Here is a 17,620-nt window from a genome sequence, read left to right as displayed (position 1 = left end):
AATTTCATAATCAAGGTAGAGGTTGGAATTTCAGTTAAGACTTTTAACTTTTTAGTATATAGTTAAACCATAATCTTTATTTGGTTTAGTATTGAATTTCCAATTCATGTTATAAACTATCTGTTGATAAGTAAAAATTTTGTCAAACTACTTTTTTATGTATTTTTGTGTATGACTGGATGACATGAGATGATGATGTATGTGCTCTGCACATTTTAAAGTACTATATAAATGGCAACTTGCTATTAGTTTATTTTAACAAATGATTACTTTGATTTCTTTTCCTCTAATACAAGTTGCTCATTTTTTAGATAAAATAGTTGACAGTGATTATAACATAATTCAAATCCATTTGCAATATTTCTATAATGATTTTGTAACCTTTTAATTAAAAAATGTCAATAAAAGCTAAAATGGGGGAAGTTCTAATATTAAAAACCATAAATACGTGACATACTGTATTTTAGAGTTCCATATCTATTTGAAACCTCAATAGTGGTGTCATAAGCCCTCACCTGCTGTTTGCAAAGACTGCCATTTGTTCCAAAAGTTTTTTTATAGAAGTTGATAAAGCTACATTTTCTTACAAGGCTTTGAGAAAATTTAGAAATTTGTAAATATTTAATAACTTTGAATGTCTTTTTGAACCTCCAAGACTGGTGCTCCATTCACTGTGCCACCTAGCTGCCCCAAAGACATGTGCTTTTTTTTTTTAAGTTTTTTTGCAAGGCAGTGGAGTTAAGTGGCTTGCCCAAGGCCACACAGCTAGGTAGTTATTGTCTGGGGTCACATTTGAACTCAGGTCCTCCTGACTCCAGGGCTGGTGCTTTATCCACTGTGCCACCTAGCTTTTGAATGTCTTTTTGAAGGAGTATTGGGACTCCAATGTAACCTTATAAAATGACAACTAAGAATTTTATCTAGAAAGCTGATTCCATTGTGAATATATTGAAGTTTCACTGAAACTGTACTATCCCTTTTGGATAGTGTGTTGTGTGACATTATATTCCTGTAACCACTTAATTATTTTTTTTTTTTTTTGTTTTGCCAGCCTTTGCAAGTTTGTAATTAGTTGGTAGAGAGTGATATTGGTGTATATGTATCTTACCTCAGTGCTGTGGACATAGTGGGAGTTATGAAAAGATTAGAGATGAGGGGGAGGGGAAGGAATTCGTCTTGTAGAAACTTTTTAAACTTGTGTTCTTCAGTGAATACTGTTGCTTTGACTCAGTGTTATGCTACAGATGAGTTTGAATGATTTCTACTATGATTTTTAAAATTATTTATTTTATTTAATATTTTACTTATTTGTTTTTCCAACTACTGGCAATGGTAATTTTTATCAATCTTTTTTTCCAAAGTTTTGAGTTTTACATTTTTCTCCCTTCCTCTTTTCTCTCACCCCACCCACTGACAGAAAGCATTCTGATAAAGGCTCTACTTTTATAACCATTTAAACATAGGTCCATGTTGATCATATTGTGAGAGAAGAAGCAGATACAAATGAAAGAAAGAAAACATTAGAGAAAAAAATGGCATAATAATACATAATACAACTTTTAAAAATTGAAGAGAATAAGCTTTTGTCTTTATTTAAACTCCTTTAGATATGGATATTTTCCATCGCAAGATTTTAAAAATTATCTTTGATTTTTGTTCTGCTGAAATGAACAAGTCCATCATTGTTGATCATCACTCCATGTCTTTGTTTGTGTGTATAATGTTCTTGTTCTGCTCATTTCACTCTGCATCAATTCATACAAGTCTTTCTAGGCTTTTCTGAAATCCCATCCCTCATGATTTCTTGTAGAACACAGGTTCCGTCACATTCATAAACCAAAATTTGTTCAGTCATTCCCTAATTGATGGGTGTCTCCTCAATTTCTAATTCTTTGCCTCTACAAAAAGAACTGCTATGAATATTTTTGTACATGTGGAATTTTTACCCTTTTTCTTGATAAAATATTTTATTGCTATTTTGAAAAACTATTATCATATCTTCCCCTTAGATTATCTTTATAATAGAGGTAAACAAAGCAAATCTATACTTTGCCCACATCATACTATATACCTAACTCTGAACTGACATACATCTGCTGAAAGATTTTTTTTTGTTGTTTGTTCAAGGTATATTCTTAAATTTTAAGTTAGGTCTCTCAATATACATCAAGTCATTGGGAGTCTTTCAGGGTTGTTTTCTTTTATATTGTTGTGATCACTATGTAAATTATATTTCTGATTCTGTTTACTTTGCATCTTTTCACATTTTATAGAATCTTCATTTTCATCATGGCAGTAATATTCCATGTCAATTCTCTCTACTATAATCTGTTTAGCCATTTTTCTGTTGATAGAAACCTATTCTACTAATTTATCACAAAAATTGTTGGTATGGGTTTAACTTCATCAAATTATATTTTCTTCTCTTTCTAACTTCTTGACTCCTTTATTCTTGTTTCCTAGTTCTTTGGAACAGGTATTTTAGTAAAAGTAGAGCCTCTCTCATCTTTTTCTTGGATTATGGCAGTAGCCTTTTGTTTGGGTTCCCTTTTTCAGGTCTTTTTCTGCTTCAATCCATCCTTTCAGTTACCAAAGTAATTTTCCTTGTTACTCTTCTTCCTTTTCCCTTTTCTCTCAGTAAGCTCTAGTCATTCCTTTTATCGTTAGGATTAAGCATTAAAATCCTCTCCTTGTCATTTATTTATTTTAATTTTTTTTTTTTTAGGTTTGTGCAAGGCAAATAGGGTTAAGTGGCTTGCCCAAGGCCACACAGCTAGGAGCTAGGTAATTATTAAGTGTCTGAGTCCGGATTTGAACTAGGTCCTCCTGACTACAGGGCCAGTGCTCTATCCACTTTGCCACCTAGCCACCCCCTCTCCTTGTCATTTAAAGCCCTTCACAGTTTGTCTCTTCCAGCCTTTTCAAACTTCTTTCTTGACTTACTTGACTCTCCTTCTTACCCTCTGTGTAGTGTCACCTCACTACTTGCTCTTCTTCCCACATCACACTTTATCTCCTGACTCCAGGGTTCATAATGCCTCCTCCTTATATCTTTCCCCTTTCACTTCCTCTGCTTCCATCTAGACTGATCTGAAGAGTCCCTCTTTCCTAATACTGCCTTCAGTCTGTTGTGTAATACCTGTCCTCTACTGTGCAGTTATTTCCATTTCCTTTTCCTCATGGAACTCCTTGAGAGCAAAGACCCCTGTGTGTCCTCATCTCTGAGCACAAGCACAGACTAGTTTGGGACTGAGTTGAGGGATGTTATTTTTGCTCCTTAGCTGCTGATTCCACTTCCAGTTCCTTCTGACAAGCTTAGGTTATCATGAATTCCATAAAAAAGACAAACCATTTTAATGAAGGTTTTAATGTAACTTTTAGAAATGAAAAAACTTTTTAACAGGAAATTAACAAAGTGTTTTGAGCAATGTAGGAAAAAAGGGAAGGCCTCTTACCCTGGGTATAAGGTGGCCAGACCTGGAGTCGAGAAGACTCCTCTTGAGTTCAGATCTGATTTCAGATACTTACTTCATTTGTGACCCTGGGAAAGTCACCTGTAAAATAATATGAAGAAGGAAATGACAAACCTCTTCAGTGCCTCTGCCAAGAAAATTCCAAATGATGGAGGATTATCAAGAATTGGATATAACTGGATCAAATGAATAACAAAAACTCCATCCTTAGCAATTTCTCTCTTTATAAAACTGACTTTCATCACAGGAGCATTTCCATAATAAGAGTTTACCCTAAATTGACAAAACCACAGACCTAAAAAGTGTGGAAAATGAAAAGTTTGCTGAATTTGGAGTTAAGGTAGCTAATGTAAATCTCATGTATGCCATTCACTTGTTTAGTTGTTTCTCAATTATGTCCGGCCCATTTATTCATTCATTCTTTTTTTTTTTTGGTTGTTGTTTTTCAAGGCAGTGGAGTTAAGTGACTTGCCTAAGGTCACACAGCTAGGTAATTATTAAGTGTCTGAAGATGGATTTGAACTCAGGTCCTCCTGACTCCAGGGCTGGTGCTCTATCCACTGTGCCACCTAGCTGGCACATGCATTCTTCACAGAGATCCTAGTAGATTTGACTGCAGTTATCAACTTAAAGTTTATTCTGATTTTTAACATTTTTGCTCTTAAGACTCTATATCTGTGTTATATTCAGTGAGAATACTGGTAAAAAAATTATCTGATGTGATAAAACCTATTTTTTGGTAATGTTTTTCTCCCCCCCCTTTTGTTTTAGAATATTGCAGGAGAAACCAGGATATTATTTTCTAGAAGTAATGCCCACAGAAAGCGGAAATTTTGCAACTGCTCGCCAGGCAAAGCAGAAACGCAAATCACATAGTCTTTCTATAAGAAGAACTAACAGTTCAGAACAAGAAAGGTCAGGACTTCCAAGAGAAATGTTGGAAGGACAAGTAAGTTCACATTGACTACTGTCTTTGTTTTTCAGTTATGATCATTTTTATATATAGTTTTATAAAGATAAGAAAGCAAGATTTTTATGTTCTGGGATAGCTAAAATTCTCTTATTTGTTTGTATATATGTATGTGTGTATATATGTGCAATATGTATATAGAGATATCTATGCACATAAATGTATTTGTGATACTTGATTGACTTTTTAAAATGTAAGACTTTTAAAAAAAAGCTTGGAGTTTCATTAATGTATGGAAATTTTTGTGAGTAACTCCTTTAACATTGCAGATCAGTTACTTCTCTGCAATGTATAGTTTTAGAACCTGTGGGCCACATTGGTTTAGTGTTGCCAAAGCAACTGCAAGGCAGAGACTCAATTCAGTAAATCTAGAGCTTTTTAGAGGTGAATTAATTAAATGTTTGACTATATTTAATATATCCTGGGAATGATATTATAAAATGACCCTTGGCAAAGAAAAGGTTCTCACCCCTGTTTGTAGGAGAGTTCTCTGGGACACTGAAAAGTTAAATGATATGTTCACAGTCATACTTCGATAAGTTTCAGAATTAGGACTTGAAACTCAAGTCCTGAGTTTGAGGCCAGATATTTTTTCAGCACAATTTATTACAGTACTTTTATAGTTATTCAACTTAATTTTCATTCTGTGCAGGGACTGAAATTCATTATTTAATTCAATTTATGCATTCAATTCTCAGATGTTAATTTAGTACCTTCTGACAGGATAAAAAAGTAGATAGGACATGTGGTACTGAAATATATCTAATAAAAGAGTGTTCTGAAGGGGGATTTTTAATTTCTAGCTTTCAGGAAGAAAGTTAGGGAAGTTTTCTTGAAAGAGGTTACTTTTGAACTGGGTTTTGAAAGATAGGATTTAAGTAGGTCCAGACATGAAGGGAACCAAGGCGGCGAAAGCCTTTCTGGACAAGTATAGGGAATGGTTTTAGCTAAGAACATAAACAAGAAAGAGGGTAATTTATTATGAATAGGCCACTTTGGTTGATGCATAGGATATATGAGAAGTAGTATAAGATAAGGATACCAAGGCATTTTAAATTTTAGAATATGAAGTATCTTAAATATCGGGTTAAGTGTGGATTTTACAAGAAGCCATTAATGGTTTCTGAACATTTGAGGTATGTGATAGTTTAAATTTAAGGGAATTAATAGTTATAGGAAGAATGAGTTAAAGACTACATTGAATTAACAAGGATCCAAAAATTGCTGGACTCTTGTCCCACAAAATTTTACATTGCACTACAGATTGCCTAGTAAATAATGATTGATTATTAGTGATAATATTTTTTACTGGTTTCCACCCTTAAATCTATTTGAAATTGAGTTGGAGACAAAACTGGGGTCAGGGAGTCTTATTAGATAGAAGATAATATAGGTCAAGTAGATATTGAGGACCTAGACTAACCATCTAATAGCTTCTTCATCTGTAAAATGTAGCAGTTGGACTAAAGTTTTGAGATATATTCAGGGGTTGATATATAGTACAAAGTGGGAAACTGTGGGTCCAGAATTCAGGAGAGCAGAGTATGGTAGGTACAGATTTGGGAGTTGCCCACATTAAAATTATATTGGAAGCCATGGAATTGGAAGCCATGGAATTAGATGCACATGCTAAGAGAAAGATACTAGAGAGGAGTGAATACCATCTTCTGAAAGGTGAACTTATCAGATACTCTGCCATTAGCAGTGTGCCTCTTCACATATCCAGAAAGTTTAAGTTCTCCATTTAGCTTTCCTAATTGCTTCTGTAACCATCATCTAATTCCACCTTTTGTCTAGGTGGTCTGTAATACACTTTATGACAATAACCTATATCTTAATGATGATCTTTACTCAGAAGCTCTCTCTAACATGATTTTTCCTTCTGGATTTTCATAAAACACTATATCTTCTTGATACACTGCCCTCTAGATACTGAGGTGATAAAGTTGAGAGTGCTGGGACTGGAATCAGGAAGAAGACTGGTGTTCAGATTTGACCTTAGACATTTACTAGCAGTATATGTGACCTTGGAAATGCCACTGAACTTCTGTCTGCCTCTCATTCCTCAATTTTGAATGGGAACAATAACAGCAGCTATCTTCCAGGGTTGTTGTCAGGATTAAATGAGGTAATATCTGCAAAGTGCTTAGCATAGTGCTTGTCACATATTAGGTATTATTATATAAATGTTTATTTCCTTTTCATTCCTTCCTTTTTATATGTCATTATTTTGAACAAAGTATTCCAGTCATGAATCACATTTCCCAATTCTTAGTTATAATTATGAAATCAGACTTTGATTTTTGAGCCTGTGAGCATTATTGTTTTCTGGAGAGCTAAAAACTACAGGTTATCATAATTTTACAGATGAAGAGTATTGTAGGCCTGAATGAAATAAGACAGTGACACTGGGAATAGAAAAAATAAGAGTGAATTTAAGATATTTTAAAGATAAAATAAATAGAGCTTAGATGGTTAGAAATTATAAGGAAAAATAATAGATAATTACATATCTAATTACAAATAAATAACAGATAACAGGAAAGTGGTGAAACCAATATTGGAAATAAGCTGAATTAATGTTTCCCACCTTTAATTCTCTTTATCAGTTGAATAAGTGCCATTTGCACCTATTTCCTTGATCTTTGTTGTGTTTTTAATTCTGTGGTTTTTTAAGAATATTACCCTAAAGAAATGCAAAAGTTGAAACTCTTATCGAATTTTAGAGATAGCAGCAGAGACTGTTAGTATGAAATCAAGGATTTCAAACATCATTCAGTTCCATCAAAGTAGAAAGGAAGGCATTGAGCAAAAAAAAAAAATTTTGAAGATCTGACAAACAATTGCTACAAAATAGCAGAATAAGCAGAGACCTTCACTGGCAGCATTATTATTGATTCTTCTACATTCACAAAATACATTTCTTGAAGAATAACTATTAAAAACAGCTGTCAGCTGTTAATATGAAGAAAAAACTCTTACAGGCAGTACAATATGTACAGTGATGGAACTACTGAATATTAGAAAAAGGTGACAATTATCAAACTTTATTTCTTATTCAGGAACTATACCAAAGTTAATGTCAAATGGATTCCAAGTGAACCTATATGATCTATAAAATATCTGTCTCCAAAAATATTTTAGGGAAATTTTTTATGTTCAATGGACTTGTAAGTCTTATACCTTTTAGGGAATGATGAACTTGGATAAATATATTGATATACTGAGAAGCAGAATTATTCCAGAATACGAGATTCCCAAATGGAGATGGAATACTGCAACATAACTTTGAATAAATCCATGCTTCACAGAAGTTTAAGAAATCTATTCAAGACTTGGAGCTAAACATGCTTTGATGGTTTGAGAACTTAGCTGATTTCAACTCAAATGAGAACTACAGACTGTAATGAAAACTAGATTTAGAAATATGAACTCTGTCAAAGGTGTGCTTAAAAGCCAGTGTAATAAAACAATGGTTATTAACAGGAATGTTTTGAACTATAGAGGGCAGACATTGTGAAAAGTTTTGCAACAATTTAAAGTTCTTTTGTTGTGCAGCAATTTGCCAGGGCTCTTATCCTGTTTTGTCAATAAACGTTTCTGGGTACTCATGACCAGAAATAGTAAACATTTATTAAAACACCTTTTATATGCCAGGCACTATCCTTAGCACTAAGAATACAAAGACAGACAAAAGACAATTCATGTTTTCAAGGAGCTTGCAGTCTAACATGTACGCATGTTACCTCTTCCAACTGTATTAGTGTACCATGATTCCTGGGCCACATTGGATCACTGCCTGATTTTGTGCAGCCTATGAGCTAAGGATAGGCTTTACATTTTAAAATGTAATGAAACTTTGCTGATTTTTATTTTCATTATTTATATTTTCAAATACAATGTAGATTTTCATTTTTGGGCCTTGATAAATTAGCTGTAGTTTTAGATCGCAACCTCTTCTTCTCTTTGCATCTGGCTGTCTCCTATAGCATTTAGAATGGTGTCATTCCTGGGGCTCAGTGGAATAATAAATCAGGCCAGGGTTCATTGGGATCCAGTGATTAGAAAGATTCCTGCAATATGGCCACTTTGCCAGAAAGGAAAGTGTGAAAAAGGTACTACAGGCAGTGTGGCAAAAGGTAGTAAATGAAAATGCAAGCGGACAGATGGTGTCAGGGAGGTCTGACACAGGTAGTGATTTAGCAATATGGTTTAAGAAGATAGGGCTAGGCAAAGGTATAATTTGGGGGAAATTGAGTCAAAGGACAATGTTACCAAATCTAGAATTAGGTATAAACGGAACCAGATTATGGTAAGGGGAAGGTTTTAGTCTCATTGGACATAGAGGATGCCTAGTCTTTATTTTGTTTCAAAGTAAAAATGTGACTAGCTGCAAGGTTGAATTAATATTAAGTTACTTGAATTGTGAATTAGAATATCTTCTGTTTCTTGTTGGCTGGGGGCTAGATTGGTTCTAGAAAGTGGGGATTCAGGGGATGCAGGTTATCATTGTTATCCTGTGTATTACATCAGTGATTTCTTTAGTCAAGGAAACTCTTGGTGAAGAAACTCGACCAGTTCAGCCTCCATTCTTCAACTTTTATTCTTAGAGATCAGCAGTTTCTTGGCCATCTTTATTCTTTTTTAAAAAAAAATTTATTTAAGGCAATGGGGTTAAGTGACTTGCCCAAGCTCATATAGCTAGGCAATTATTAATTGTCTGAGGCTGGATTTGAACTCAGGTCCTCCTGACTCCAGGGCCGGTGCTCTATCCAAGCCATCCTTATTCTTAAAAAAATTGCCTTGGCCACTGAGATGTGTTAGAGGTGGGATGGCTAGGGTCTTTCCAACTGAAACATGGTAGGTACATAATGAATTTTTCTTGAACAAATTAATTATTTTTTAATTATCAGCATAGGAATGGAGGAGTAGATTGTAATAGAAGATTAAAGGGTATTAGGTTCATAGGTATTTGCAGATTTCAAAGAGTTAGTGGGAATGGGAAATATCTGGACATTGGGTACACATAACCGGAAAAAGTGTTTTATTTTAATTTCAGGAAGCATCTTGTTTAAAAGATACTGCCTTGGGGAAGCTAGGTGGTGCAGTGAATAGAGCACCGGCCTTGGAGTCAGGAGGACCTGAATTCAAATCCGGCCTCAGACACTTAATAATTACCTAGCAGTGTGACCTTGGGCAAATCACTTTTAACCACATTGCCTTGCAAAAACCTAAAAAAAAATATTGTCCTGCCAAGCATTAGGAGAAAATGAATTGTAACAGGTAAGATATAAAATGACAGCTGGTGATCTATAATGCCTTTCATCCAAATATCCATTTTAAATGGCTATATCATTAAGTATATTTCCCTCTTTTAAAATGTTGATAATTAACTAGTAACTAAATTAGAAAGCCAAAGGGTTCTAGAGTTACCTGGCATTTTAATGACTAATGCAATAAGCAAGGCTTGGCTGCCCCTTGTATTTTTGTATCTGACTTGGGAAAGATTGGAATCATTGTACAGCATACCTTCTTTTCTATGTGACAGTTTCTTTTCCATGTCAAGCATGAGGAACTCTAGGATGAATGTTAGGAACATCCATCAAGAGTCTGTTTTTTACTTGGTACTAGTCACTATGCTAGGTGCTAGTTATATACTGACAAAAACGAAACATTTCTTACCTTCAAGTAGGTGGCATTCTACTGGAAGAGAGGAGACAGACATGAGGTACAGGTAGCATATTTATAAAATATATAATACATTTTTGAGGGAGGAGCACTAACGTTTGAGATTAGGAAAAGTATTTGTGTCAAAGCTAGTGTTTGAGCAGAGTTCTGAGAAAACCAGAGGTCAGGTTGAGGTGAGTACATTTCGTGGAAAGGGTGATAGCCAGTATAGTGATGTACAGATGAGAGTTTAAATATTATATGTGAGCAAGAAAACGAATTGACTGGTATATAGTGTGCAGGAAGGAGAGTTAATTTACTATAAGGTAGGAAAGGTATATTAGAGCCAAGATGGATGAACTTTAAAAGCTAAAGAGATGAGTTTCTATTTATTGATCCTAAAAATGAATAGGGAGGAACAATTAGAGTTATTGAGGAGGGAAGTAAAATGGTTAGACCTGCCCTTTTAGAAATCACTTTAGCATCTGGGTGGAGGATAGATTGAAAAGGGGAGAGATTTGAGAAAAACAGATCAATGTGAACCATCAAATTTGGCATTTAGAGATCATTAATATCTGGAGGAGAGCAGTAAATGTAACAGTAAATGTAAGATTTAAAAGTTAAGTGATGAGATTAGAAGTCAAATTGCAAAGGGTGAGTAAAAGAAGAATGATGGGTATAGACAGTTTCCTCCCTTCTTTTCTCTGTAAAGAAGTACCGTTATGGGACAATATTTTGAGGGGATAATAGATACTTGTGAGAATTTTTATTTTTTGGACTAAAGTATGCTTATGCACATTTGTAGGCAGCAGGAAAAGAACCAATAAAAAGGAAATAGACTAAAAATTAGAGAGGGTTATTCTGATTTAGAAAATGGAAGGAAAAGAATCAAGGATAAATTTTTTTTTTTTTTTTTAGGTTTTGCAAGGCAAATGGGGTTAAGTGGCTTGCCCAAGGCCACATAGCTAGGTAATCATTAAGTGTCTGAGATCGGATTTGAACCCAGTTGGATTTGAACCCAGGTACTCCTGACTGCAGGGCCGGTGCTTTCTCCACTGTGCCACTTAGCTGCCCCTAAGGATAAATCTTAAGAGGAATTGATCTTATTGACCCAGATGGGTCACCTCTTCATCAAAGACTGGTGTTAAGAAAAAGAGAATGATGGATGAAGTCAAGAAGTTTTGTGGTAGAGATAGTTGGAGTAGATGGCTTGAAGAAGTAGGTGTTAGGGTTTTATTTGGGAGTATTTGGTCATCATTTTACTTGTAGAATTAAATTTTAGACTTTTCCCCTATCAGTATGACAGTTGATTACAGGCCTTTAAAGTAGGTGATATTTGAGAAGAAATTAGTAATGAGATATTTTTTCTGCATTTTGGTTTTAAAAGTCTAGAATGAAAGTTTATCTAATTTAAGTAAAACTGTTACTATCTCTGAAGGCTTTTAATTTATATAAAAGGGATAGGTTATATAACTGTCTTGCATTTGATAAGCAGAAAGTTTAGATACTTAATAGTAACTTTGATCCCTGAAATCACAGTTTCTGTGGAATATATCTTACTAGAAAAGAAATGTAAGATTTAAAAGATTTAAGTACTTTGGACCATTGTTCCATTTGATTGTTTTCACACAAGAGATTTTTGTTATTTTAACTTTTCATAAATTAAAACCTATATGCAGAGTTATGTTAATATGTTGCATAATCTAAGCAAAATACCCTGAATGGTTAAATTTCTCAAGCCAGATTTGTAGAACTTATCAAGCTTGAGTTTTTCAGATATTATTCATTAGGATAAAAAACAGATTGTCTTTTTATATAGAGCAAATCATTATTTGCCTTAGTTTAAAAAGAAATGTATTTGCTACAATTGCATATTAGAATTTTCACTTTGAATATTTTTTCATTTGTCAGAATATTTAATTGTTAAACAGCTGTTAATAATACTGTGATAATCTGATTAAATGAAAGATATGGAACAGAAATAGGTAAATCTTTTATTAATTCTTTTGCCAGTCTTTGTTGGCCTTAGATACAATTGAATTCTTCGTTTTGGAACAAATTCGCCCTCTAGTGGATGAGTTAAATTGTCATGTTATGCTTTATTTCTTCAATACCCATAGGTTAAATTTCATTACTCTGCAATTTTTACTTTAAGAACAAAATACTTAAAATATTTATAATACATTTTAGTGTAAAATCCATATGAGTTCATGTAAGTAAAGAGATAAACATAGTTGCTAAAATGATGTCTTAGAGTTTTGAATCAGACCATTGATAAGACTGTCATCTACTAAATAGTTGACAGTGTATGAATAGAGGCAAAATCTGGAAGCTATTTTAGGCATTCTTCATTTTTTTGCATAATTTTTAAAATTGGCAACTTTTTTGGCTAACTATTCAGTGCCATTATATTCTTTGTACCATTGGAGACAAATTTATTTTGTGATTTGTGCATCTTCCTGAGAAATTTAATCTGAGACTTGATCAGATCTTTCATGTTGTAAATCCACTAAGAATTCAGAAAGTAAATTTTATAGTTCTGAATCTTATTCAGACTAACATATATTTGGAAGCATATCCAGCATAACTTGTTTCTCACAGTGGACCCAGAAGATGTCTTTGGGGTTGTGTGTGTGTGTGTGTCTCTCCCTGTGTATTCATGACACAGTACAGAATTTTTAAGGCCTAAATGATAGAAGATTTAAGAAATAGCCTAGCTGAAGCTGTGAAGGCTGCTGTGTAAATAGCTGGTCTGCTGTGAATTGGTGTGCTCATCTGGTCCTTTATCATTTGGTTCTCTTCCAATTCAGAAGACATCACTGGTTAAACTATTTTTGTAATATGTGTCAGTTTTGTTTTGCACAAGAACTATTTCTAAATTTTACTTCAAATGTTATTTTAATATTCCAGTTGTATTACAGTTATAAGTCCTATGAGTAGTTCACAAAATAGTTTGCAAATTATTCAATCCCTATAATCCCAATGACAAATTCAAAAGGATTAAATAATTTGCAAGTTGTTTTGTTGGTGTATTTTGCCTTTTATTTTAATCATTCATCTTTCTCTTCTCCTTTCTTCGATTACCAATATGAATCCTCCATTGGATCAAAAAAAATATTAAGTAAAACTACACATCCAGGATCTGATCATGCATATGATATTCTGCCTTTGCTATCACTGCCATGAAGGATGAAATTTATATTTCATTGCCTATTTTCTGAACTTTATAAACATTACTATCCAAAAGTGAAATGGGTCCCCATAGAAGGTAGAGGGCTCCTGCCCACCAGAGATTTTTGTTGGTGATCCACTTTGATCTGTATTGTAGAAGTGCAGGTATAGTTTAGATTACATGACATTAAAGTTCCCTTCCATTTCTGAGATTCTGTAATTCTCTGTAATGAGAAGTTTAATTTTCTCTGTTGCTTATATATTGCACTTGCAATCTGATTTCAATTCAAAGTTTTTAAAGATACTGTATAGCATAATTTCAAATAGAAAAAAAGCCTATTTGTAGTTTGATATATTTTGGACACATATTTTCTTTATATAAGTTAGGTTAAATTTTATTTTACTGAATAAATGTGCCTCATCTGATATCATTTAGCAGTTTTTTCTCTTTCTGTATATTTTTAGCTCTGAATTTCCTTTGAGTGAAAAATCTCTAGACTCCCTGTTGAGAGCTAGTACTAGTAAGGAGTTGAAGACTTTTCAGAATAAATTATGAAAGTTAATTTTTACAAGTAATATTTTTGGTATATAGAATATAATAATTTTTTTCTTCTGATAGGATTCTAAACTCCCCTCTTCAGTTCGGAATACACTTCTGGAGCTTTTTGGTCAAATAGAAAGAGAGTTTGAAAATCTTTATATTGAAAATTTAGAATGTAAGTATTTTATTTTTATGTAATTTTTATGCATCTTTCATTTGTCCTCAGACCTGGAGTTTAAAATATTTAAGGGATGATTTGAATGAAACAAAGAATATTTTTCAATTATGCTGTAAAATTTAAAAAAAATTAATGGATTTTGTTTTGATACAAGAGACATTTTCCCAAAGCACCTAAATAAGTTACTTACAAAAAAATGTTTCCAGAAAAAAATTTATTAAATTGAAAAATTTTTTCCCCTTAATTCTGCCAATATTCCCATTGTTATTTGAGCAGTCTTTTGTTCCTTATTCCTGCTTTTTTATTTTGTCATTGTGATTATTGTTAGAAGGTCTCTGATTTTTTTCTCTCTGCATCACTTCATACAAGTTCTTCCTTTGGTTCTTACAATAATTCCTAGAATCATTCCTTATGGCACAGGAATTTAATTCAGCTTAATAAGCTTGTATTAAAATAGACACTGTGCAGGGTCTTGGGAATACAAAGGTCACATCCGGAAAGTTGAAACTAAATCAGTAGAACACTATTTTTAAAGAAATAATTTTCAGGAATATCGGCCCTGTTGAAGATCATTTCCTCTTCTAGTGAACAACTTTGTCACTTCCTTTATTTTATTCTGAATGGTAATTTAGATTCCAAGCTTTTTCCACCATGGACAAAACAAAATCAATTAAAACTCTAAATATAAGATAAATATGGTCAGTTTCTCTGGCAGCTCAAAGCTTTAAAATTAAATTGACCTGAGTGGATTATCAGATCATTTACTAAAATTGCATCTAATCTTAAGACTATTAGAATATATTCTTCAGTTTTAGGTTTTGAAATTGAACATGAAAATGATATTGGAAATATATATCTAGAATTAGATCTCTTAGTTAACATAGATTAATCTCTAGAAATTTTCAAATTCAGGTCATTTTGATCTGGTCATAAATATTATAGTGCAAGCTAATTAAAAGTGGCATCTTCAGGGTCCTGACTGTTCTGGGTCTTTTGTCCTTGAGTTGCTCACTACTGCCTCCATTTTAACATCAACAGATGACATTGATTCTTACATGGTGGGAGTTGTACTAATATAGGCACAAAGACTTTTGGAAGCATAAGGAGTTGGGAATCCCATGAGTGCTCTCCAGCCAGTGTTTACAAAGATGGGGATAGCACTGGACTGGGGAAGAGGACCTGCTGCTGCCTCCAAGTAACTTTCTTCAAGTCCAATCACTTTTTTTCCTCTCTGCTTTCAGTGTCTTTGGGGATAATATTTTGTGTTGCCAACTTCTTGAGGTTGGCATAAAGTTTGCATAGAAAGGACTTTGCCAAGCTTAAATAGTGACATAAAAGCTTCAGTTTTCACCATTTGTGAAAATATAGGATGACAATATTATTTTGAATTCTGTATTGTTTCTTTAAAGACTTTCTATTTTATATATCTTAATACTGTCTGTAAACTTGAAAAATAGTAATGCACATGTATAAAGTATCTAAGTTATTAAAAATATATAGAAGCTTATATGAAGTCATTTGTTGCAGTGCCTGGTATTTTGCAGCTTTCAATTTTGAAGCGTGTTTGAAGCAGTGAACATTTCAGCCTTAGATCTGCTTCCAAAACATCTTGTTTTTTGTTTTTTAATTTCAGTGCAAGAACTAATGAAATAATTTGCTTTCACAAGTAACCTGTGATGGAAACTTTATGTCTTTGGGCAGTTTGGGGTATTGAGAACCAAAATCAGAAATTGTCCAGGCTCTTTTGTGTAAAGACTGACACAAATTACTTTTCCTATTAAGTTTTGTGAATCATTAATAATACAGCATCACTGACAACAGGGTCCATTATCCATTTTTTATGTTTGTAGAAGTTAGATAAAGACTAATTATAAAATTTTGGGGCATATGAATTTTTAGTGAGTCATCTAGTATTTATTAAGTGCCTACTATAGTTCCAGGCACTGAAGGTACAAAGAATGGCACAAGATAGTTCCTGTTCTCAAGGAGCTTAGAGTTCAATTTCCAGGCCATTTGAAATAACTCCATAGCCCCTCAATGGTCCTTAACCCATTTCAGGGTAACTAATGCCCAGTTCCATTGTTCAAAGACAATGCAGCATAGTTAAGTATCTTTATCTTTCCAATCAGATTGTGAGCTGATTGAAGTTAGGGACTGTGTTTTTCATTTCTTTTATGTCCCTCATTGCTCCTATTTATTATCTTGTATGTATGTATATATATGTGTGTGTGTGTGTATATGTGTGTGTGTTTGTGTGTGTGTATGTGTATATAAACATATATGTATTGATTTGTTAGTTGTGAGTTTTTCATTTGAATCTTGAGATTTTTGTTCTTAGGAAAACTGTCTTATTTTCTTTATTGTCTTTATCACTTTTTTGAGTAACAAGCATACAGAACAAAGAGTTTAAAAATTTTTTTTTCTTGGTTCAAGTTGTAGCTTATAGCTTTTTATCTTGATCATTGACTTTGTATGGTTAACTAATTTAGAATTTTAATTGTTCTGGGTATATTAGAATATAGTCATGCATTTCTTAAAATATTAGGAAAATACCAGATTTTTACTATTTCAAATGCTTGAGTTCTGAAATTAATATTTCATAAAATGTGTATATTCTTAGTTTGCCTTTTTGAAATTCTTAGTGCGTAGAGAAATCGATACCCTTAATGAGCGTCTTGCTGTTGAAGGACAAACAATTGAAGGGACAGACCTGAATAAGGGTCAGCTGAAAACAAAAGGTAAGGCTAAATGTACATTAAAAAAATCTAATTGAAACTTGTTTCCTTTTTTTAATACAAGTTACACATTGAGCTAGACTTAGAATTTAATAATAAAAAAATTGATTCCATTACAACCAAAACATTCTTCAAAAGTCCAGTTAAATTTAATGGAAAGTGCTTTAGACTGGGAGCAATGAAGCCTGGATTCTAGGCCTAATTTTGTAGTTGTGTGGTTGAAGGCATACCACTTATCCTCTTGGGGGCTTAAGTTTCCTTATTTGTAAAATGAAACAATTGGTTTAGATGATACAGCCACTTCCATCACTAAAATTCCTTTAGTCTATGTTTCTCTTTCAATGTCAATTTTTTTTTATCTCAACAGCCAGTCATAGTACCAGTCAGCTTTCTCAGAAATTAAAGACCACTTACAAAGCTTCTACTAGCAAGGTATGCAAGACACCACTGTATTCCATATTAGTATTTACTCTTGAACCAGTAATGCAATATTTAAAATATGTATATTGTTTTTTATTTTGTATACTTTTCCATTCTTCAAAAATAATGAAGTCATCACACTTGGACTCATCATAGTCTTGAATGTGCTTACAGTGGAGATAGAAATAGCACCAAGGAAAACAAAGATGCAGGAAGTAGCCAGATAAAATTCATGCTGTAGGCAATATATTGAGGGATCCCATACACAGAGTGTTTGAAGCTTATTGTCTTACACAGAGAAAGCAGTCAATGTTTTTGAAAATGTCAAAGGCACAGTCAGCCACAGTATCCTTACATTGTCAGGAGAAAACAAGGAAAGACTTAACATATTTAGAGGTGAGCTCTCTATGCCACCTTCATTGCTGTCAACTTAATAGGAGATCGTTGTCAAAGGTTGCACATTGG

General features: G+C 33.4%; 1 protein-coding gene across 4 annotated transcripts in view; it reads left to right on the top strand.

The window, feature by feature from the left end:
- Nucleotides 1-17,620, top strand: part of WDR37 (WD repeat domain 37) — an 89,555-nt gene that overhangs the window by 18,772 nt on the left and 53,163 nt on the right. For all 4 annotated transcript variants that reach the window (XM_074193217.1, XM_074193218.1, XM_074193216.1 and 1 more), the window contains exons 2-5: nt 4,245-4,422; nt 13,901-13,997; nt 16,643-16,738; nt 17,103-17,167. In XM_074193217.1, coding sequence (XP_074049318.1) covers nt 4,285-4,422; nt 13,901-13,997; nt 16,643-16,738; nt 17,103-17,167 — 396 coding nt within the window. In that variant the 5' untranslated portion in view covers nt 4,245-4,284. The remainder of the gene's footprint in view (nt 1-4,244; nt 4,423-13,900; nt 13,998-16,642; nt 16,739-17,102; nt 17,168-17,620) is intronic.

Source organism: Macrotis lagotis, chromosome 7 (assembly GCF_037893015.1).
Source record: "Macrotis lagotis isolate mMagLag1 chromosome 7, bilby.v1.9.chrom.fasta, whole genome shotgun sequence".
Taxonomy (NCBI): Eukaryota; Metazoa; Chordata; class Mammalia; order Peramelemorphia; family Peramelidae; genus Macrotis; species Macrotis lagotis.
Note: the sequence above shows the minus strand (reverse complement) of the source record. Positions and strands in the feature narration are given on the sequence as shown.